Below are 23,300 nucleotides of genomic sequence, written 5' to 3'. Positions count from 1 at the left end.
AATGATTTAGAAACTGCAGTGTTACTCCTACTTTTTAAAAAATTCCCCATATTTGTTCTTATACATTTATCGTGATAATGGTTACGCTGTATCATATTAAACAGTCGTGTGTACTCTGTTCAAGTGCTTGTACTTTTTCAAATTTTAAATGAACAAAACAAATCCTTCTCAAACATACTTTTCTACTGTGTGTGGTAACGAACAGTTTTTTGTTTTTGGTTTTAAGTCTGTCAGATGTGTTATGGGATGTGCAATTCACTAAATCTGTCTGGATTTAAGTGTCTTGCTCAAGGACACCTCAGAAGTGGTGATGAGGCAGGGGTAATATTTTAACCATAAACTAGAAAAAGCCATAAATCTCACCAATATTTTGGAGACATTTGGTAAAGGCAGTCTTTGGTTTGGCCTTGCTCTTACCGATAATTGAGTCCCGAGGCTGTCTTCAAGTACGCAGCTTTATTTGCTGGCTGGTTGAGATGTAATATGCTGTATTAAAAATAACTCCAGTCATTTCTGCCATCTTTTTTGCAGTGCTGCGTTACTCCCTGAAGAAGGCCACAGATGGCCCAAACACATTAGAGACGGTTTTAATGTTCTTTTGAAATAACCATGAAGATTTTAATTTTTCCTCAATGAGCACCAAATGCTTTTGGTGCTTTGTTACAAGCAAAGATGTCACCCACGTTTTTTTTAAAGATTATTTTGCAGGTTTTTGCCATTATTTAATAGGACAGGTTTTAACGTGTAAGGGATGCAAAGAGCCGCAGGTGGGAATCAAACCTGCTGCAAGGACAGAGCCATTGTACATGGTCTGTCTGCTCTTTCAGATGAGCTACTGGACGCCCCAGATTTTCGTTTTTTGGCTGTTTTTCAGTCCAGCAGAAAATGATTGCAGGCTTTAGTTTCAGAAGTCATGAGAGGAAACTGTCTCATATTTCTTCACATATAAGATATTTTGGTGATTTTACTGCTGAAACTACCTCCAGTTTCAGCAAGAGAATTTATGTTTTATTTTGCTTTTTATTATATTTTGATTGAGCCAAATAAGCAATAAATGCCTAAAATAATTGCAATTTACCCTAAGAATAATCAGAAGGATGGAGAATAAATAAACTTTATTAAAAATGTAATTTAAATATTACCAAAGTATAACTGATTTGATATCAATTCCTGCAGCTGTAATCAAGGAATTTTACAGATTGTTCATAAGTAAATGTGTCCACTGAGAAAGTGATTGTTTGGACCACTACTCCACTTTTCCTTGCAAAGTCACTTTAACTCTGTGATTCACATCCTCTTTCTTTCTTCCTGCAGCCCGCATCTCTGCATCCATCTCAGTATTTTGGACTCGTAGTAGCTGGAAGCCCTGACCGCAGACCAGCACCCATCCCGTCTTTTCTCTCTTGCTCTCAGTGGAAGCATTGACACCCGTCTCTGTGTTTACTTCGCTCTCTGTCTCACCCACGCTGTCAGTCTCTGTTTGATTTCTACTTTCACCAGCTGTCTCTCCTCCCCTCTCATCACTGGTTTGATAAACTGGGTCGCCTGTCTCGCTCATGGCCTCATCAGGTCCTCCACCCTCGGCTTCATCAGCTGTTTGCTTTTCCTTTTTGAACTGTGCTGCTGTCTTACATACTGTTTTTAATCCTGTTTGACTCTCTTTCCCTCCTGAAATTACTATCTCCTGTTCAGACTCAAGCCTCATTTTCCTTTTTTCAACTCCCTCCTCCTCCTCCATCATCTGCCCGCCCCACACAGCGAGTCCTGCAGCATCTGCAACATGGGAGCACAGCGCCCCCGTGTGGCTGATACCTGTACTGCCTACCCTCCACAGGCAAACCCTCTGATCTGCAGAAGTGGAGACCACCAGGCCGGGGCTCAGGAGCTTAAGGGCGGTCAGAGGGGCAGCATGAGCGAGTGGGATGTGGGACTGGGAATGAAGATGGAGATGAAGCTGGTTTGATGGTTGGAACTGGGTTTGTGGAGAAATGTGGGGCTCAGAAATCTGAGAAAAGCCTCTGCTGCCCCCAATCGTTCCGTCCTCTGGGTACTGCACCCTTATCATGGACACTGTCAGCTGCCCATCATCCCCTCCGCTAGCAACAGTTACCAGGCAACCGCCCTCTTGTTGTTCCAGTTTCTCTTCCCAAACAGCCAATGAGTTGACGCCGCTCTGGTGGGCGTGAATGTCAAGGCAGAGGATTGGTGGAGGTGAAGCGCTGCTCGAAGTGTCGGACGATAAGGAAGAGTTATCAGTCAGATCCCACACTGCAATTCTGCCATCTGTTGCAGCACTGAACAGCAACTTATACCTGAGAGAGAGAGAGACGTAAATACAAACATGTACGTGAAATCTGCTTTCTTCAGATTTCTCTTTAAAAAACAAAAAAAAAAGTTATTTTGAAAATTGGACCTAAATTTACCCAGAGCAAAGCAAGACAACCACAAGCTGGTGTTATATGGACAATATTCTTCAGTCTGATATTGGAGATTCCAACTGAACTGTTAACACTGATGTAAAATAAAGTAATTTGATAAAATCTGCATTTACAGAGCATTTGCTGAGAATATAACTTTCTTGACTTGTGCAAAGTGGATCTGCCTGCTGTGAAGCATCTAATCTGCCAGAAATATAATTCACTCAATATAGAAAATACAGAAGGAGAAGACGTGATTCTGCCTGTTTATACAATTTAGTAGTCTTGAGTCACGGAAGTGTACGCAAAGTGATTCTCTAAAAAGTCCCCTAAAAAAATTTCATATGAAGAATATTGACAGACATTACAATTTATGGATGGTCCGTAAAGCAGGTTCAGGAAATAAAAAACTTAACTTTAATTAACTCACCTGTTGCCCTTTTCATCCTCCAGGCTGCAGGCTGCAACACTGAGCACACAGCGCTGGTGGTAAAACGTCTCCCACAACAGGTCAATCTGATGTTTAGTTTCACAGACTGAGAACAATCTGGAAAGGACAGTAGTGGAGTTGAGAAGACAGAAAGAAAAGGAGAGAGTTGAATCAATTTAAGTGACAGAACAAGAGCAAACAGCATCTCAAAGGAGACAATGGAGCATACAGAGAGTTAATATCTTCGGCCACATTAAAGCTACATTTTGCCAAGTAACAAAATATTTCAACACATTTTCTCTCACATTCAGTTAAAATCACAATCACTACCTCTTTACTAGAGAAAGTACTAATTTGAGAGCATTGAAACTGTTGGAAGACATTCTGATTTTATATTGAAAATCTTCTCCTCAGCTAATGAGAGAGAACTTTTCATTTTGCCTGCGATGGACACCAACCTGAGAGCTCCGTCGCTGCAGGCCAGAGCCAGAAGAACACAGTCTGTCTTCTCATCCACCGCCACTACAGACATGTATCTGAAAACACACACACGACTGGTAAGACTGGATAAGACGGAGATTCAAAGGAGCAGGAGTCAATTTAGCTTTAACTGAAATTAGTTGCTGATTTTCTTCAGCGCTCAGCACATTTTTCCAGTAAAAAGTTCGAAAACACTTGGAGAATGTCTACTTTTCTTGATGAAGACGGGCATGAAATAAAGGAAGGAGAGAATAGGCACTCAAGGTAGAAAGAAACGGGTAGTCATAAAGAAAAGTTCATCTTTTAAGGGATGAAGTTCCCTTCACACAGTACATGCAGATCAATCATCAACTTGCCTCGTTTCTGGATCCACCTTCACCGTCTTGTGTCGGTTCCGCCTCCTCTCCCACTGTTCGTCCAATCGGTGACCGGCCACCTGGATCACCTGGCAGGAGGGAAGCAGTCTCTGCATGTCCCAGCTGACCAACAGTCGGTAACACTGCATCTGAGCTCGCCCTCCAGCTGACAGCAGCAAGGCAGAGAGAGACTGTGTCTGGTTTTCGCTCGCTCCCTCTGGTCGTGTCACCGCTGTCACCGTCCGAACACTTGAGATGTGGTCGGTAATGACTGACAGAACTTTGATGCTGCCAGAGTTGGGATTTATTGCCAGGACTGTTAAGCTGGTGTCCTCTCCTCCCGTCACCACAATCTCCCAGTGCTCCTCCTTCTCCTTTACATCATCTTTGAACCTATCGCTTCCCCCAGTTTCAGTCAAATCTCCAGTACTGTTTGTTTGAATCTCATTCTTAACTCCCCTTATCATCCCCAGCCTACATACACATCCAATCCCCCTCCCATGGACGCCCTCTCTCAGGCTCCATCCTCCACTCTGTCCCGCATTACCAGCCCAGCTCTGTGCTTCTCCAGGGGGCTGCGAAGCCAGGACAGCCCCCTGTTTAATGAAGACCAGAGCTCCATATCCGGGCCAAACCCCTTTGTGGGACGGCCAGAGACTCCATGAGCGATGCCCCCCACCACAAGGCACCACTAACAGCCTCTCCTGCCTCACTGGGTCCCAAACCACAAAGTGGACAGCATGAAAGCCAACGATGGCAAACCTGGCTTCTCGTCCCTTGTTCTCTGTCTTTTCTCCTCTAAAGCTGCCCTCCTGCTTTCCTTTCAGCTTTTCTACAAAATCCTTTGTCTTATAGTGGTTCTCACATTCCTCTCTGAGCTCTTCCTCCTCCTCCTCCTCCTCAGCAGAAATGTCATGCTCAAGAATCAAAACCCTCTCCAGCCACTCCATCCCCTTACAGGCCCGCTGGACTCTGAGAACCTCCAGCTGAAGCCCGCCTTTGTTCTCTGCACTCTTTTCTTCGAGTTTTCCTTGTGGTGTTGGATGCACTCTGAAGACCCTGACACAGCCGTCCCTGCCAGTGCTGTAGAGCAGTCCCTGGTATTCAAACACTGAAGTTACACCTTGTTTTCCATGCACACCAAACAGGCAGCTCAGTGGCTGCAGGATTTGGTTTCCAGCTTCTTTTATTTTTCTCTCCTCTCTCATTTTATCTTCTCTGTCTCCACTGCTTCCCATTTCCTCAGCCCATTCATCTGTCAGCGAGCTTTCATCCGCCCTTTTGTCATCTCCCATTTTTTGATTTCCTCTTTCCTGAAACAACAGCAGGGAGCCTCTCCTGTCCCCGCAAACCCACAGTGACTCCTGTGACATGGAGTTGAGGCGCACTGCAGCTGTCAGCCAGCGTTTGGCACAGGGGGGAAGGAGGAAAGGAGGCAGGGGATTCACACTGAGAGCAAAGGAAGAGTCTTCATCTAATTCTACCTCCAAATACCAGCGATAGACAAGTCCTTCAGCGTCCGATGCTAGCAAACACGAGCCTTCCTCTGCCTCTTGCCAAATGAGACTATGAATCTTCCCTGATCCACCTGTGAGAAGAATCCCACTCTGAGGATGAGAGATGGGGAAGACCTGTAAGGACCCGCTGAGGTTTCCCACAGCACACAAATTCACTTTTGCTGTTGAGTCTTTCACGCTGACAGTTGTTGTTTCCATCACACAGTAAGACTGAAACTCAGGAGTCCCCTGCCAAACCATCTCCCACTGCCCATCGCTGTACTGGTACACTGTTCCGTGGTCAGTGCAAACCACAAACTTACTCTGACTCCAGCTTGAATTTCCACACGCTTCCCCTGCTAGACAAACCACTTTAGGTAAGCCTTGACCAGGAAATTTCAGGTCAGTGAGCTTCTCTGTCACAGTTTCCTCATTTCTCTCCTCGCTCTCCTCCACCCTCCACAACCTCACCCCTCCGTCTGCCCCTCCTGTAGCCACCCATCTCTCTTCATCTCCTGTTCCCTCACTGACTGCGAGCGCACGAACCCCGCCTGCTCTGTGTCCCTTCAATGTCCGAACCACCTTGCCACCTCCAGCCCAGTCCCACACCAAACAGGCTCCGTCTTCCCCAGCACTGAACACTTTCCCCGGGGAGAGACACACCGAGAATACCCTCGCCTGATGTCCATATAGGACCCTTAAACAAGCCGGGTTCAGGTCCCCACATCCGCCTCTGGGGCCCCCTAAAGCACCAACACCCCAGACTCTCACACTGCGGTCATCAGAAGCTGAAGCCAGCCATCCTTTCTCCTGGAGGTAAGAGATGCTGAAGATGACCCCACTGTGGCCAAGCAGACGTCTCTCGACTGGAGCTTTGTGTGTAGAATCGTCTCTTTTGTCTCCTTCAGGCTTCCAGAGAACCAACTGATTGAAAACAGTCCCTCCTACTACGACGGTATCTGTCCAGGATTCATGCACAAGAAGGAGGGCAGAGTACAGCAGACACCCCTCCAGACAGGAGCGCTGAACCAGGGCGTTTCCTGTAGTGACGTCCAGGAGGAGAGCACTGTTGTGGGCTACAGCCACACAGAGCAGTGAGTGTTTATCTCCAGAGAGCCAGCGGGCATCCAGGGCCCAGTCCTGCAGCTCCATGAGGGGGCCCAGAATCTCCAAGCGCAGACAATCTTCATCCTGGAGATCCACATGGAGCCTCACCAGCCTCACAGCCTTGCCTCCAAACACTGCGAGATCACAAAAGTAGGGCTGCCAGGTGGAGCTCAGTTCTGTTGACGGACAAGAGGAGATTTTGTGAATTTATGAGAGTGAATAAACTGAAAGACAACATCTTTGAAAAAAAAAAACTGTAAGTAAGTGCAAAACTCTCTTAACCAGCACTGGAAAGTTTAACTAGCCATCACAGCCAAAGATAATATCCCCTGAAATTTTTGTAAATACCAACCAAAGTAAGAGTTATTTGTCCATCTGTTTTCACTCACATCGGCTAGTCATGTTTTCATACATCCCGACAGAAGTGAAGAAATGAAACAACCTCCCTGAACACAATAGAAAAAATCAACACGTAGAAGGGAAAACCAACATCTTTCTGTGCTAACCACCTTTCTCCTTCCCAAATGTTCCCGTGGCAGAGCTCTCTGCTGCGGCAGCCGTCAGACTTCTGGGTCTTATCCCGTGGATTCTGTGGTTTTGGAGCACACTCAGGGTGGCATAGGCTTTAGGGCGAGGTTTGATACTGTACACCATCAAGACTGGACCCTCACCTGTCATTAAAAGGTAACAAAAGATTTTGATATATTGTGTGATTCTTCACTGTGTTCAGTCTTATTTCAAAGTGAGCACGAAAATAAGTGACAGACTCTTCATTATAAAACACATGACACAAATGACTGCATTTAAACTTTTTACCCATGCATTTGTACTAAAACCTCTACAGACATGCATAAAAATAATAAAGCATATAGTCAGGAAATTCTGCGATTTTTGGTTTGTCTTTGCAGATTCTTATTTGTGCATCAGAATAAATATAAACTTTACACTAAAACCCAACCCCGCTTCTTACCTGTCAGCAGACATGCATCCTGGAGGAACTCCGCAGCTGTGACTGGAGCCGCCAGAGCTGCTGTCTCCATCGCTTAATGATTGATAAACTTGCATTGAGGACACATTATCAACGATGCCTGGAAGATTTAAAGTGACAACATACTTTTGTTACACATTGAAGAGTCAAAAAAGACGGAAACCAGGCAGCGTCATTGTCAGCATTTTATATATCAAGATGTTTATAAAGTCCACATTGTCAACATTAGCCTTTTAGTTAGCAAAACAAGCTAACTAACTCGAGCACTTCTCGACTAATTTTGTGTTACTTAAAGTTTATTTTCCAGGTAAATACAAATAACGCTGCATGATTTACTTACATACAGCCTCTGAAGCAACATAAATGTGTTTCAATTCAGCATTAAAACATCTTTATTTGTGTCCACGGTCCGCTTGAATCCAGTACATGTGTTTCTGCTCTCGTTTCCGTGCCGCGTTTTAACCAATCAGATTACACTGCTGGTTTCCTGGACGCTGATTGGGTAGAAACAAATTAGTCACGTTCCTATTGGAGGAAACGACACATGTGACCGACTGCCATTGACTTCTGCTGCCCTCATGAAAAATAAGACGTTTAGCACCACCCATGTTAGGCCTGTTTAAAAAATTATGTATTACTACTTTATTCTGTGTCTCTAAGTTATTTTTTTAAACTTTTGTCAACATTAATTTGGATAATAATAAACAAATTAATTTGATAAATATATTTTCTATTCACTACGGCAGCAGATACAATTGTGCAGTTTCTGTCTTTCTTTCTTATACTTTCAGTTATTGTAGATAATCATGGGAATATCATATGAGGTAGCTCAATGCACCAATGTCAACGCCATATTTATGTCAACAATAGGCCTAAACATAGTAATTTCTATTAATATGCGCAGTGATACAGACTAAACTAATTCGTTATTCCGAGTGTGCATGAACGCATCAGGAGGCAGTGGAGGCAGCGCCTGGCTGTTAGCGGTCCAGCTAACTTCGCCGCTAACTATGCCTGGAAAATGTAAATTCCAGGACTCCTGGCTCTCAAAGGGCATTTACAAGGACTGGCTGGTAAAGGATCTGCAGGACATCCACTTCGCCCGATGTAAGGCCTGTTGTAAATCAATCAAACTTCAGACCATGGGCGAGGCTGCTCTCACCAGCCACGCAGGGGGAGCTGGCCACAAAGCGGCGGTCCGCAAGCTAGTGGAAGGTAGCTTAGCCTCAATTATACCACGAGTCAACTGTTCAGCAAGCATGCAAAGAGATGCGTTTGAATGTGAGTGATACTAACCAATCAGCCGTCACCGTTGAGCTGGTTTTGGGTTGAGATGCTGCAGTTTTCTGTTGGTATGTGTTTATTTGGCTGTAACGACAGTCTAGACGTGTGAGTGCTGAAACATCTGGATCAGGTCATCAGCCACAGTTTCTATCTCTTGTCGTCTATTTTTTTTTTTGTTGTTGTTGTAACCTGTCATAATCTCGCATGATTTTCATGAACGGCCTCATAAATTCATACATTTCTATTCTGTACAACAAGAGCCTTAAAAACACAGCAGTCAACACTTCTCTGCAGAGAAGATGAAAAGCAGCTGTCCTTGAACATCTGCAGCCTGCTGAACTGTCACTGAGCGCCGGCTCCTCAACAACAGAGCAACAGACTCATCAGCAGCTCTGATGAAGCCGAGCACTGTACTTACTGTGATAAAACAACAACAACAACAACAACAACAACAATAATAAGTGTAGCTGTGATGTAATTAAAGTATATGTATATATAATCACATTCAGTATATATAATTAGGTAAATGTAATTAGGGCCCTTAGAAACCTGGATTGACATCACTTTTTCTTGTGCTGCATCCAAATACCTTTCATAAGTATTTAACACTTCCAACCCAAAGCAGTTTGATTTGACTTCTTCCTCGAAAAGATGGGAAAAAGGCAATAAGCAATTAAGCAAAACATGCTCCACAAATTACAGGATTTTGTAGATATAGAAAATAGTTTCTAAAAAGGCTCCAGAAATCTCCAGAAAAAAGGGGGTATTACTAATTATCATAATTATATATTTAAAAAATCTTTGAGCCTTTGAGAAATTTGATGGGATACATGTTCGGTCGGGCTAACATGTTTACATGTATTTTTAAAAGCCCAGTTTAGTACGACTGACACAATAATTCAACTTTTTTTTAACATCATATAAACATACTGGCTGGCTTTATATGAGGCCATTTGCATTTTCTTTTTTTATTTTGCATTCTCACATTCGCTACTCAGGTGACATGCTTGACACATGGGAGAAATTTTAATTATGCAACTTCACCACTAGATGCTACTAAATGCTACACACCGGACCTTTAAAAACCATTGACATAGGTGAAATTCCCAATTCTGGGTAAACCTATTAAATAACTCATTCTTTGCATTTTTACAGCTGATGACAAAGATAATCTATGTTTCACTGCATTTAATAACATGCTGCTGAGAAACAGCTCAGTATCAAGCTCAGTGTTTTCAAATTTAAAGCGCGAGTTCATTCTTACTACTAAACCACATTTTCTCACAGCTCGACCATCGCATCTTACTATGAAATCTGAATAAACACACCGTTTATAAGATGCTCAAGTGTTAAGAGAGTCTAAAGACTGCCAGCTGTTTGTTTGGTTTCTGAACCAAAAAACCCTTTTTATTTTCTGGAACTAACAACCTTGTTGCCCTTCTTCTTGTTCCTACTCTGAAAAGTGCTTTGGGGTGTTTCATGTTCATTTGTGAAGTAAATCCAGAGTTTTCCAGCCTTTACAAACAGTAGTTTAGGTGTTCTTTGTGTAATTTCTTCACCATGCACAGAAGATGTTGAGTTTTTTCTTTATTTTGCCCTCTAGTGTGAGATCAAAATCAGCTAGAAAACAATAATAAAGAGATTCAGGGATTTAGTAATTCTGCTCATGGACACTTCAGTGAGGTAAATAAGTGTTTGCCAGGAGAGTTGAAACTTTCTTATTTTAACATCCTGCTGCACTAAAGGATGATCAGTTTGTTAATTGGTCAAACGTATGAGGCATCCAGCCTGGAGACTGCTGAATATTACCTGAATTTCATGTTTAGATGGTAAAGTGTTGGAAATTGTCATTACGGAACTCAGCTTAAAACGATATTATTGACAGTAAATTTGAGTCTGACATTGCTGTAAAGATTTACATCCCAAAATAGACTGATTTCTGTTTATTGGCCATCACGTCTCAATACTTTCACTCTGAACAGTTTAAGTGCCGTTGAGTTAACATCGGTAAGTCAGGAGTTCATTTTCCACTCCATGCAGAACGATGCATGCATACATGATGGTGTGAGGTGCTTTGGACACGTGTGTTTGTCTTTTTCGTGTTTGAGTGAAGGCGATGTACCTGCGTGCACCAGAGGGAGGCGCTCTCTGCCCATTTTCCTGAAACACATTCACCTGCAGTCCCTCCCTGACTGTCTGTCCTCTCTTCTCATTAGCAGGTAATTTGATGCTGATAAATGCTGCTGGACAGATAAACGGCAGTGTGAATCAGGTAAATATGCTAAAGAGATTATTTTACATTTACTTTAGAGGCAGAATTCAATGAAAGAACAACATTTAAATGCCAAATGTTTCACCAGCGTGAAGCAATCACTTAAAACTCACTTTGTTCTCTGCATCTGAGGCCGAGGACAGCAAGGAGCAAGTGGCCATCTGCCTCCAGCGTGACGCCTTGGACAGAGTGTCGGCCAGCGACTGGTCCGATCTGCATCACAGCCCCACTTCAAACTCCACCTCCCACAATGCAGAGCTACAGGATGTGGCATTTCCTGCCGCCTACTTCTCAGCACCAGGTATCCACAAGCTGCTGCAGGATTTGTTGCCTAGAGACACTTGTTCAGTGAACTTTTTGTCTGAAAATATTGGTGACCTTTAAATAAACATGTTTGCGTATGATTTTTCAGTATTAACCTGATTTAAACGTTACTCTTCATTAGGAAACTGTCATATGAACAGCACTGAATGATTACCTTGATCTTCATGCAGTCGTGGTTTATGTTTCCATGTCTGAGGAGCTTCAGTTAATATGTTCCTCAAAATTCTCAGTCCTGTGTGACCTTTTTCTTAACTCTGACCTCTCAGGCACCTCCCGACTCATCAGCCAGCGCCTCCACTCGACAGACGGCGAGGTGGAGGAAGCGCACGACTCTGTGGAGCTGTCGAGACTGGAGAACCAGCAGAAAACAGAAGCACTGGAGCAACAGCAGCAGATGAAAATCCTGGAGTGGGAGAACAGGATGAAGGTGCTGGCGTGGGAGCAGGAGCTGGTGAAGGAGAAGAGGAGAGCGACCCGGCAGAAGGAGAAGGCGTTCAGGATGAAGAAGGCATACTACAAAGCCAAGCTAAAGAGGATGGGCGAGGACGTGCCGCCGTCTTCCTCCAGCAGCTGCGATGAAGAGGAGAAAACATCTGATCCGACAGGATGAACTTTTTTTTTACTGTTGTGTTTTTATTCGCGCTCGTTTCATTGTATTCTTTGATCTATATGCCATGAAACTGTTACTATTTTTATAAATTGTTTTGTATTTTAATGCAGGAGAAGGATTCAGAGTTGCTTTAAATCAGCTGTTCTCACAGTGAGCCAAAATGACTCTTCCTGTTTTTGAGTGAGACTTCTTTTGAGGTTTCATAACCTGTACAATTTAGCAATCCTACTGGTTGGTTCTAGTGGGACATACAGTAACGATATGCTGCAAAGTTCTGCTTTTTAAAAGCATCAGTGAAATTAGTTGGGTTGCGGACTCCTCAAAAGTACAAAGAAGCTGTTTTTTAAAGCTTGTGACATTATTACATGTGGTCGAGCCATCAAACAATCCCTCTGCAACGCGACGACCACCTTCTCTGTCCAAATACGCCTCCTCAGAGATATTCAGAGTAAACTAAACTACAGCTGAGTACAAAATTTCATTAAGATTACCCGAAGTGGTATTAACAGAAAAGTACATGGAAATGAAACATGAATACTTCTGCAAACCTTGCATAGTAGCTTTAAACTATGTGAAAGGGTTGAGATCAAAATCACAGCAATCATATTTTATATGTCAGTCATCACAATGTGTCTTCAGTATTCAACGTTTTGAGACGTTTGTTGATGTTTAAGTTTGATAGTGTCTGTGAAGGTCATGGCCTTTTCTAGGGGGTACGGCATTTTAAAGAATGTATTGAGATTACATCTAATCACTGCAGATGTAGAACTGAAATGACTCTGAAACGGACAATCTGTTATCACACTTGCTTTGCTTCTTTCGCATGTTACTAACATGAGTGCTTCTGTCTTTGCTTTGTAAATAAATTTGCATTTGGTACAAAGTTTGAGTCAACGCCGGGCAGGTGATAATTCAGAGAAAAACCTGAATAAATGATTTGAGAAACGCTCACCACATGACCATGAGAGGAGTATGTGGACCGTGCTGTGAAGGACTCTGCTGATTTTAGGATCAGGCAGCAGGGATTTGCTCCCATTCAGCCACAAGAGCATTAACTGGCATGTGGGTATAGTTATGCACTGCAGCTCCCTCTGAGCATTAGAGGTGCTGGTAGGCATATTTTTTAAACTTTGCATAGTTGCCCCCAGTTTCCAGTCATTACACTGAGCTAACTGCCTTGACACACTGATATAATCTTTTTTGCAAAGAAGTGAATAAGCAAAATATCCCTTCACCCATCTGTGTGTCTTAAAGCGAACATTTCTTTTGTATATTAGGAGTATAAACATAGAGCTGATGATGTTCCAGCAGCATTTAGAACTATTAGAACAAGACCGTCCATCCCACTGTCCTGGACTCCCATCACCCCCTAACACCCCCTAATGTTGCCAGGATAATTGTCACATGAAATGTTCCTATTGTCCCATTCCTACTCATGTTTTTTCAAGGACTGGTGATGTTCTGTCTCAGCCGGATGCTTCTGTTTTTGCTGGAAATCGAGGTGGCAGCTGAACATCTCCGACGCCTCTGAAAGTGACAGAATACTTTGAGAGTCAAAACAAGTCAGGGAGAGAGCCTTCCAGGAAAACGTGTCCCTCTGTCAGGATGTTTCCTCTGCTCGGCTTTTCTCACCTGAAAATGTCTGTTCTCACGTATATGAAACAGTGCACACACACGCACACACACACGCACACATGCACGCACGCACACGCACACACACACGCACACACACACACACACACACACACACACACACACACACAGAATAAACGAACAGTCATGTAGGAATAAGTCTTTTTTTTAATGTCCAACATTTCTCTTGTTTCCGCGGTAACAGGGGAACAGCTGTTTCCATGCCGCCATCCCCTTGCCGACGGCGGGATAGAAGGCATCCCATAATGAACACACAAGCTAACAAAGACAATCTCCCATCCCTCCTCCTCTTTCTCCTCTCCACGACTATTTCTCACTCTGTTTCTTTTCTTCCGTCACTTCCCCACTTTGTTTCTTTTTTCAGAACACATCACAACGTTTTAGTCTCAACTCCGTCTGTCTTTCTGTCTCCCCTCACTTATGCAGCTCAGATTGGTCTAAACCAGATTAACTTGAAGCTAGAAGATATTTCACTTCCGTACATTTCGCTTAATGATTTGATTTTGTGCACGCGAAGCTTCTGTCTTCGATCTATAACAGTGAAGAGGGAGGAAAAAGGTTTGATTTGGGAAATATCTGCAGCACTATTTACACCCAGTATTAAACTTTGACTTTAGATATGTTTAGATATGTAGACACTGTCTGGGGAGGATAAATGCAGGATAGGATTCAAATTCAAGTTTGTTTTTTCCATTTTTCCACATTTTAACCTCCATGATCGGAAATGGAAACCAAATGAAATTCTTTAAAGTGTCCTGCATCACACTGTAAACAGACATTTTTATCTTGACATTCCTCTCTCTTCTTGTCCTCTATTTGTTACAGTGAGAGACTCAGATTATAAGAAACAGAGACGTGGACAAAAAAGAAATCACATCTTTACCTTGTACAAAACGGAAACATAAATACAGTGTCAATAAATAAATTATCATTAAATAAAATAAATCTCATGTCTGTACAAGTTAAAGGTACTGTCAGGTGAAGATAAACGGATCTGTGATGAAAAATGTAAAAGAAAACAGAGCAGCTGAATGAAACAAGTGAAGAGGAAAGTCACATATTTTAGGCGTACTACCCCTTCAACAGACTAGTGAGTAGTGTTCCCCTGTAGGAGCATTTTTGGCAATAATACTTGACAAATAGGTTCACGTGTCCAATCCCACAGACACGAGGATAACAGAGCAGCGGTAAGAAATATCCTTTTTTTGAGATGTGTGTGTTTATTTCCACTATCTGCATTTCTTTCTCCTTCTTCTTCTCGGTGATGACTAACGTCCACGCCCTCCTCCCCGCAGTTACATTTTGCACAGTCACGGTTTCTGACCCAATTTGTTCCAACCTTGTCCTGTTTTGTACTTCATGATTTGCTCTCTTGCTCATTATGCTCTATCTTAGCCTTTTTTTTCTCTTTTAAATCCTCTCGCTGTGCTGCTGTTATTACAAGTATTGTTTGACTGTCACAGTGCTCTCTGCTTGAGGACACACAGACAACACGTTTTGCCTTCAGTTTTTATGAGCAACTGCATTTTTTTTTCATTACAAAAAAACACAGCTACAGTATGTTAGCCAGAATCCTTAATCCCTCTGAAGGCTGCTGCTGTGTGTGTTGTTACCTTCAGGCCTGAACTCGGCGCTCGCTCCAACAGCTGTGAGAGAGGAGCAGCAGCTGATGGAAAGACCTGCATCTCAAAAACCACTTAGAGGCTTTTAGCGCTGACACGACTGACATCTCCTCTCCTCAGCAGACTGCTACGGTGCTGCAGGAGCTCCGCCGCATCTTGCAGGAGGTCTCATCCTTATACAGCGGTCTAAACAACGAGAGCAAATGTGTTCTGGTGTGAGTCTCTTTTATCAATGACCGATCTGGTTGGATGTTTGAGCCTGTTTTTCAGGACATTTCTCACATATAAAGGATGTTCTGATGTAATTTCCCAGCAACTGTGTTCAACCAAGGAAAAATTCTCATTTGGGATTCATGTGCTGCAGACATGAGCCAATATATTGTGGGAGATACCAGTCTGGATATGTACTGCAGGTCTATAAACGAATCTCTGAGCACACAGACAGAGACATGACTCATAACGCCTTCCCTCTGATCCGCTCTCCTACATGCCAAACCAAAATCTACTTGCTTATTCAGTATGCAGCCAAATAAAATACCAACCAAAGTGGGCCGTGTTGTTGCGCAGATCTAGGGCCTCATTAAGCCTTTGAGTGACTTTTCACTTTTCATGTGCTGCTTTCAGACACCTTTCACAAGTGTTTAAACCTTTGAACCCTGAGTAAAATGGTGTGATTTACTTAAAAAACATGGGAAAATGGCAACTTGGTAGGAAAATGTTCCACATACTGCTAGAAATTAGATTTGGAAAAATATTCTTAAAAATGATAGGGGAAAATGTCAAGGGGATTAAAAAGAAAAGCTGCAGAAATATTTGTAATGATCATAATCACATTATTAAATTAATAACTATTACAATTTTTTAAGCACCTTTTCCTAGTCTTGTTTGCCTTTTTTTAAAATTTTGTTTTGTTTTTACTAATTTTCAGGTAATTTTATTATATATTTTACGTATTTCTTGCTATTTTCGGCTCATTTCTTTGTTCACTGCTCATTGCCCTCTTCCCATGTTCTTAACAAACCAAATTGCTCAGGTCTCAAAGGGTTGATAAAAAAATCAATTTAGACTTGTTTCCATTGCACAAGCATAAAAAAAAACAAACAAAAAAAAAAAAAACATAAGAAAACTGAATAACACCCAGAGTCATTTTCGTCACATAAAACTGGAGAACAACGGTGCACGGTACTGATTTTGTCCCTTTGGCTTGGATTTGCACAGAACTTCTGCATGAGAAGCTTTAATAAATGCGTCTCCTGGATGCTGCCAGAGAGATTCGGCTGCTCCCGTGGCGTATCTTGAGGCAGGCTGAGTTGTGATGCATCAAAGAGCAAAATACCTTGAGGGGCTTTATATGGTTGTTACATGATACAGCCTCACACGGAGGAGCACACAGTTATCCACCTTCACGCGCCAGATCTCCGAAATATCAATCGACTGATATGGTCTGGTTCAGACAGCACCAGGCACAAAGATACACAGACTGATGACGAGGTCACATTCATATACAGTGGATCACAAAACAGCACAATCTCCTCAAAAAGATGATACTTTAGCGACTGAGCTTTGATAGTTGAACCACCAACTCTGAACCTACATGTGGTTTTAGCTTAACGTTGGCCATCTCTCTCTTCACAATCATCTTCCATCAAATCTCTTCTCTTATAATAATCCCTCCCTCTATTTACAATCACTTCTCGCTTCTTTGATATTTTCCCTTCGACCGCGCGCTGCGGTTTCGGTAATCTCATCAGATACTATTGCCGGACCCCCTGTCGCTATACACAGAGTTGATGAACGTGAGGAAAAGTTTTTGAGGAAAAATGTTTTCATGGGGAAATTTGGGGATTTTTTTTTCTTTGTAGGGGAATCGTCTCCCTCAGCAACGGACAAGACTGCACTCGCACCAACCTCACTCACAACCTCACACGGACACAATCATTAAAAAAACGAAAACAAAAAAAAACATCACAAGAGATTTCTTCTTCATCTCCAATGAAAAAGATACAAAATGTATAAAAATGTTATTTACAGTCTTTTTTTCTGATGTTGTCTGGATTGAGTTGACTTTTGCGTTTGACCTCTGAGGAGTATGTTTGTCTTTAACAGTTTTTAGGTAGTAGAGGTGGTTGACTCATTGTCCACAGAAACGTCACAGATCACTGTAGGCGATGGGACTTGAAAAACCTAATTTATACAGTACAAACCGCCCACGAGTGTCCTCCTTTATCCTCATGGACGCTCTGTCTTTTTTCTTTCCAACTCCTCTGTTCCAACTTTGTGTCCAGTCCTCTAATGTCCCAGGGTGCCCCGGTGGGCCAGGGCCATCCATGACCTTTGAACTTGTCCCTGATGGTTAAAGCACTGTCACAATGCATAAAGGGATATGGAGGCTGTCATCAAGACTGTCCTTCACTTCTGTTGGCTCTGAGGTGAAGGAAAAGAAAATGAGTCATCAATACAGCAACTTCTCTGCTGGTTATCATTTCACTTCCACATAATGATGATAATATACAGTAAATACAGGAGCAAAATGGAAATGAGCTGTTAGAGGAGAGAGGAGGCAGACAGAACAACACAGACACAAGGGAGAGGAAGATAAAGAGGCTGAAAAGTAGGAAGTGGAACAGAGGGAGCTAAGTAAAGTTGAGATAAAACGATGGTAAAGACAGGAAGGAACAATAAGAGAGGTGAAGAGAAGAGTTGAAGAGTGGACAGGATCCCTGTGGAGCTGCTGAGGAAGGAAAACTCTGTCAGGCGAGAGAAACGGAAGGAGAGGCGAGAAAGCAAAAGTCTAAAAGTGTGAGGATAAAGGACAATGAGGAGTTAAAGGAATAGTTTGGATTTTTTCAAGTGGGGTTGTATGAGGTACTTATCCATAGTCAGTGTACTACAGACAGTGTGCGGTGGTCACTGGGATGTCTCTTTAAAGAAACACACAAGAATACTGACACGGAAGACAAGTAATGTACTGCTGTGGATTGCAGCAGCAGCGAGACATATTACAACCACCTAAAAGAGTTAATATTGGTCTAAGTCTATCTTATTTTTTAGGATATTTCAAAAGCTTTACCTTGCTGTCGGACAGCCCCTTCTGACGGGGTAACTGAAGCCGTCATCTATGCTCTCTTTAACCCTTTGAAACCTGGAGAGACATCACTTTTCTTGTGCTACTTTCAAACGGCTTTCACAAGTATTTTAAACCTTTAAACCCTGAGCACATGGGGGAAACAAGCAATGTGCAACTTGGTAAGAAAATTTCAACAAGTAGCAAGAAATTAGTGGATTTAGAATTTTTTTTAAGCTAGGGACAAAATGTGTAGTGAAAAAAAAAGCTGGTAAAAAAACTGTATTTGTAAAATCAAAATTACATATTTGAAATTCTATTACAGAATTATATATTTTTTTAAGTGCTTTTGTTGTTTGCTTATATTTTAACATTAATATTTTTTCTTTTTTCTTGCGTTATAAAAAAAAAAACTAATTTACAGGAAATTGTCTTGTACTTTTTACCAATTTCTTGCTATTTTTTTGTGTCATTTCTTCTTTCTTTGCTTATTACCTTCTTCCCATGTTTTTAAAGAAATCAAGCCAATTTGCTCAGGTTTCAAAGGGTCAAATCCACCAGACACCTTTGATGAAAACATTGATTTTACCTTCCAGAACACAGGAGTTGACTACTACTACTGCCTCAATTAGTTAGATTGTTTGTGTTACTGTGTGACTTTGTAGTTGTAAGGGTTAATTCAGATTCACCAAAGTCACACAATAACACAAACTAACTAACCGATCAAGCCAGTGGTAGACTCTATAGTAGAGGTAGATCCACAAATCCGATGTTCTACAATGTAACGTTACAGTTTTTGTCAATGGTATGTGGTGGCTTTGAAGACAGCATTGATAACGGCCGCACTTCTCTGCTGGAAAGGGCTGTCTGATGGCAAAGCAGAAGTGAAAATATTCAAAGTACAGTACACTTAAACTGATATTGATTTTTTTAGGTGACTAAACCAGGTTTTGCTGCTGCCCACAGCAGCACATTACTTAGCTTCTATGTCTGTACTCCAGCCTGCTTCTCCAAACTGGAGGAACGCTGACCCCCATCTACTTTTTGTAATACAATGACTATAAATAAATACCTCATACAGCTGGAAAATCCAAACTATCTCTTTGAAGACAAAGCAGAAGATAGTAAAAATAGAAAGTGGACAGGAGGAGAGGGTTAGTAGAGGCAGATTTATTAATCCCAAAGGACTTACTCGGAGTCAGGGGAGACTTCGGATATGCTGTGGGAGGTGGCTGACTGGGGCGGGGAGGGGGAGGGCCCATGCGCAGAGCCATTAGGCCCAGGGTTAGAGGCAGCAGGAGGAGTGAGGGTGGAGGAGTTGAAGGATGCCAGGATGGAGGACAGAATATCCAGGTGTTCACTGGACGGCTGTCGACCCAGAGGGTTTGGATTTGAACCTGCAGTGGGGTACCTACATGGAGGTGCGGAGTCCAGTCGTGATCTGACGTGAGCTGGGAGCTGGTCTTGCGGGGGCTCCTCAGAGATCGGGGGAGGAGGGGAGGAGGAAGGAGGCTGGTCAGGGTGTGAGGGCTGGCGGGGAGGCAGAGTGCGGAGCCACTCCCTGCACGGCTGAGCTTGAGCTCCACTTCCATTGGTCTCCAGCTGCTCCCTCGACCTACTGCTCATCAGCGCCCCCCCTAGGTGCTCCCGGGAGGAGGCCTGCCGCCGAGTTAGCGAGTTCAGGTGCGACCTCGATCCGCTGAGGTATCCCTCCATTCCCGCTCCGACCGCTCCCCCATTTCCGCTCAAATCCTCCCTTGAGGCATGGATGGTGCCTCCGTGGTGGTTGTCCAGTCTGTCCCTGGATCCTGTCAAGTTCTCCCTGGAAGATGAGACTCGCTGGTGATCCAGCCCGAGGCCCCCCAGCCCTGCTCCCTGCCCCAGCCCCAGCTCTCTCCTCCTGGGTAACAAATCCAGGTTGTCCCTGGAACCCCGGGAGTCCAGTCGGTCCCTTGACCCCCCTACGGTCTGCCTCCCTAGTGGGTCCCTGGACAGCTGCCTCCTGGACAGCGAGTCCAGGTGTTCCCTGGAGGAGTAGCGGGAGGCCGGTTGGGAGAGAGAGCCTGAACCTCCGCCTGCACCAGCCGTGGCAGAGTACATGCGACCGTATGAAGCTGCTGGAACACCGCGGTGGCCCAGAGTCGAGGTTCGGTACCAGTTGAGCTCACTGGGGACCCGGCCCATGGTGGAAAGACCCTGAAGTGCAGGGGGACAGCCGAGGCGATTCTTCAGGATACCTGGAAGAAGAAAATAAGAATGTGAGACTCCATTTATAAAATGTTTGTTTTTTTAAAAATATTTTTAGGGATGCTATTTTACATACTTTGTATATTCATAGATGTATATATTTTTCATAATGTTAGAGAAGCCACATTAAACACTGTTTTTTTTATATTTATACCTTACATACAGTTTTTATTGCTTTATCCGTATGATTTGTGTTCCTTTGGTAATTTATTTCAGCTTTTGTGCTTAGTTTTTTTAGATGTGTATGGACTATGTCGATGTCTTCTGACATGTTTGATTATGAAAGTAACTTCATGTAAGGTTCAATAAAGTATCTATCTATCTATCCATCCATCCATCAGACAAAGAGACAGGAGAGCAGAGGTTGACAGCACGGTGAAGATGAGGGTGAAAAAGCAGGAGGTAGAAGAAGTGTGATGAGGAAAGAAGGGGGTTGGAAAAGGACGTCACAGGAGGAAGTGTTTGTGATGGTGAGTGTACATGCGTTGTGGCTATTAATAGGTTCACTGAAATGTCACCCATGCTTCCAGGCAACATGAGTGATTTTAAACTTTGCCTGAATGTCTTACTGACTCACTCAGTGTGTCTTTGCATGTGTGCTGCATCTCTGTGTGTAACTGTGCATATGCCAATTTCATATGTATGTATTCTGAGTACACACACTGTCCTGCACATACAAAAATGTCACCCAAGCTTTTAGGGCCAGATTTAGACCTTAACTGAAGCTTCAAGCTTTAAAGTGTCGTTTAAAGTTTTTTCTGTATGCACAGGGGCATTCTGCTGATTCTGCACTTTAGTGAGTTGTGGGAGGTAAAAAGAAACTTCTGCATGATACCAACATGATGGTGTGTTGACATCACAGACATTATAGACTCTGTCTTAAGACAAACATATTGTCCTTTGCACATCCTGACATCACTAAAAGTATGGTTACTAATAAAACCAACAAGAAAACTCATCATGTGATCTGGCACTGCTACGTTACATGGAGGTGGTACTGAAATAATTAGGATGTATCTCAGTTATTGAGCTGTGTTTTAATTGATGCCTCGCTGATTCAGCTCACACATCTCCTCCATCTTCCTCTTGGCAAAATGCCCCACTGGGGCTTCATCGGTCAGACAGGATGTCCAGAGATTTTTTTGTTAAACAATATGATGAATAATATATTTAATATGCAGGCACATACACTAATATCCACATCTGCATGCCAATAAACCAACTGCACTTGACTTTTTCAAAGATGTAAATGTAACAATTATATGATGTGTTGTTGTAAGTAGATATTTATAGCAACAAGAATTAAAAGTGAGAAAGAAAAGCATAAACATAATTTATCACAGGCACAAGTCTGTTAATTAATGGCAAGTACATAGTGGTATATTTATCATCTAACTTTTTGATATATTCGATATCCATGTGCCACTGTCTTAACTAACATTAAATATTTTGAGCAATTTTTTTTATGCATTAGACATACAGTAAGGACAAACCAAAGAATAGGATGTTAAAAGTGAATCTAAAATGTCAGTATGCCCTTAGATTGTATACACTTGTGTTCTTCTTACCCTTGCGGTGCCGGTGTGGCTGTGTGAGGCCGTTCTCGTCCCCACTGGTCAGCGCAGCATCGGGCTGGTTGTTGTTGGCAGCGTCCTTACTGTAATCTGCCCCCAGGGGGCGCTCTGAGCCCCACTTCTGAAGGCTGTGAGTCTCACACTCCTCCAAGGCTGGCCAGTAGGACATAAGATCATTGCCATCCAGATCTGTAACACACAAAGAGAACAAACACTTTGTCATGAAAACTGTTGTTCCAAAAAGTGACACCTTTATATACATTCACGTTTCCACTTCAAGTCATGACTTCATTGACGAGTGACTGTAATAATACAAAAAGCTTATTAAGTAGTTATTAAGAAATGACTATTGAAAGACTATGGGAATATGGAGGAAAACACTTATATTGCTGTCACCACAGAAAATATCTCTATGTTCTTATGCCTCATATTCTTTTTTTTAATATTTTTAATTTCAAGCATTGCACCTCATTTTGTTATCGCAGTGCGTCCCAGTGAACACAAAACAGATGTCTGTATCAGATAGCAGGTGTCTGCAGAAAAATAGCATATTTTCTGTATGAAATAACAGCCAGGACTAATTAAAAGTGGCATATTGGTAGAGAATGTATCAGATTACTGCAAATGAGTAGTTTTCTTTGTATATACTGAAGTCAACCATAAAAGTCCAAAAACAGTGAAAGAAATTTTATTGAAGCCCATTATGTCATCTTATTGCTTGTTGTGTTGAATAGATCTAAAGATATTCCATTTACAATTCTGTTTTTGCTAAATAAATTATTCAATTATCAAAATGATTGCAGAACCACCTTTGTTCATTGAGAAATTGAATAATCATTATCTATTCTGGCTATAAAATACATATTACTTTAAAATAACAACAATAAGAAAAGGTTGAAACTATCCATTTATTGGATCTTTCTTTTCAGCTGTCCACTTAACACTTACTCAGTTATGCACTCAGTCCTCTCACACTGTCCAGTCTGCGGCTCTACTGAATCGATGAAGACTTTAATGCTTTGTTACAATGAATAGGCCGCCATCTTCACACAGTGACCTTTCAGTAAAAAAGCCCACATCCCTCAGCACTGCTCTGGCCCTGCACTTTGACTGCACTGATGAATTGATTGGACTGTACTGGCCATCTGGTTCCTGTCCTCCTCTGTTCAGCTGACAGCTTTGCTCCATGTTTTACCCCGAATAGAGTTCATGTGATCCAGATGGCTTATTAGGCTAAGAATTGATTACTTATGTGGATTTATAGATTTGCCTGTCTGGCCTTTTCTCACAGTGAAACATTTCACAGAGCACTCTATATGCATGACATTTATATCACATACTTTGAAGTGCAGAAACTCATATTTTATGCATGATAT

The 23,300-nt window shown here is 42.5% G+C and overlaps 3 protein-coding genes across 6 annotated transcripts in view; 1 reads left to right on the top strand and 2 right to left on the bottom strand.

The window, feature by feature from the left end:
- Positions 1–1,167: 1,167 nt before the first annotated feature.
- Positions 1,168–7,697, bottom strand: wdr6 (WD repeat domain 6). Its single transcript, XM_042492566.1, has 7 exons — positions 7,615–7,697; positions 7,257–7,374; positions 6,796–6,957; positions 3,684–6,462; positions 3,306–3,383; positions 2,848–2,964; positions 1,168–2,312 (listed from the first exon to the last, which is right to left on the bottom strand). The coding sequence occupies exons 2-7, from the start codon at positions 7,324–7,326 to the stop codon at positions 1,247–1,249; spliced, it is 4,272 nt and encodes a 1,423-aa protein (XP_042348500.1). The 5' UTR covers positions 7,327–7,374; positions 7,615–7,697; the 3' UTR covers positions 1,168–1,246.
- A 550-nt stretch (positions 7,698–8,247) lies between these two features.
- On the top strand, positions 8,248–12,658 carry LOC121947490. 4 transcript variants are annotated; one of them, XM_042492570.1, is made up of 4 exons: positions 8,248–8,381; positions 10,775–10,830; positions 10,963–11,131; positions 11,421–12,658. In XM_042492570.1, exons 1-4 carry the CDS (start codon positions 8,285–8,287, stop codon positions 11,762–11,764), a joined length of 666 nt encoding a protein of 221 aa, XP_042348504.1. In that variant the 5' UTR covers positions 8,248–8,284; the 3' UTR covers positions 11,765–12,658. The 4 variants fall into 4 exon arrangements, with proteins under 4 accessions (XP_042348504.1, XP_042348503.1, XP_042348502.1 ...); XM_042492569.1 differs by having other exon boundaries at positions 8,248–8,489; XM_042492568.1 differs by having other exon boundaries at positions 8,248–8,555.
- A 4,777-nt stretch (positions 12,659–17,435) lies between these two features.
- celsr3 (cadherin, EGF LAG seven-pass G-type receptor 3) overlaps positions 17,436–23,300 on the bottom strand; it is a 125,432-nt gene continuing 119,567 nt past the window's right edge. The window contains exons 35-37 of the mRNA XM_042492564.1: positions 21,919–22,113; positions 19,296–20,340; positions 17,436–17,463 (exon numbers count right to left, since the gene is read on the bottom strand). Of these exons, the coding sequence (XP_042348498.1) occupies positions 17,436–17,463; positions 19,296–20,340; positions 21,919–22,113 (1,268 nt within the window). The remainder of the gene's footprint in view (positions 17,464–19,295; positions 20,341–21,918; positions 22,114–23,300) is intronic.

Source organism: Plectropomus leopardus, chromosome 8, assembly GCF_008729295.1.
Source record: "Plectropomus leopardus isolate mb chromosome 8, YSFRI_Pleo_2.0, whole genome shotgun sequence".
NCBI lineage: Eukaryota > Metazoa > Chordata > Actinopteri > Perciformes > Serranidae > Plectropomus > Plectropomus leopardus.
This window is presented reverse-complemented; position numbering and strand designations above follow the sequence as displayed.

Excerpts from the sequence above, each read along its gene's own strand:
- wdr6 (XM_042492566.1), bottom strand. The coding sequence starts at position 7,326 with ATGGAGACAGCAGCTCTGGCGGCTCCAGTCACAGCTGCGGAGTTCCTC. Across the intron at positions 6,463-6,795 it reads AACATTTGGGAAGGAGAAAG|AACTGAGCTCCACCTGGCAG; the intron begins GTGGTTAGCACA and ends GTCCGTCAACAG. Across the intron at positions 2,313-2,847 it reads GAGGATGAAAAGGGCAACAG|GTATAAGTTGCTGTTCAGTG; the intron begins GTGAGTTAATTA and ends TCTCTCTCTCAG.
- LOC121947490 (XM_042492568.1), top strand. The coding sequence starts at position 8,285 with ATGCCTGGAAAATGTAAATTCCAGGACTCCTGGCTCTCAAAGGGCATT. Across the intron at positions 10,831-10,962 it reads TAAACGGCAGTGTGAATCAG|GCCGAGGACAGCAAGGAGCA; the intron begins GTAAATATGCTA and ends TCTGCATCTGAG. Across the intron at positions 11,132-11,420 it reads CGCCTACTTCTCAGCACCAG|GCACCTCCCGACTCATCAGC; the intron begins GTATCCACAAGC and ends CTGACCTCTCAG.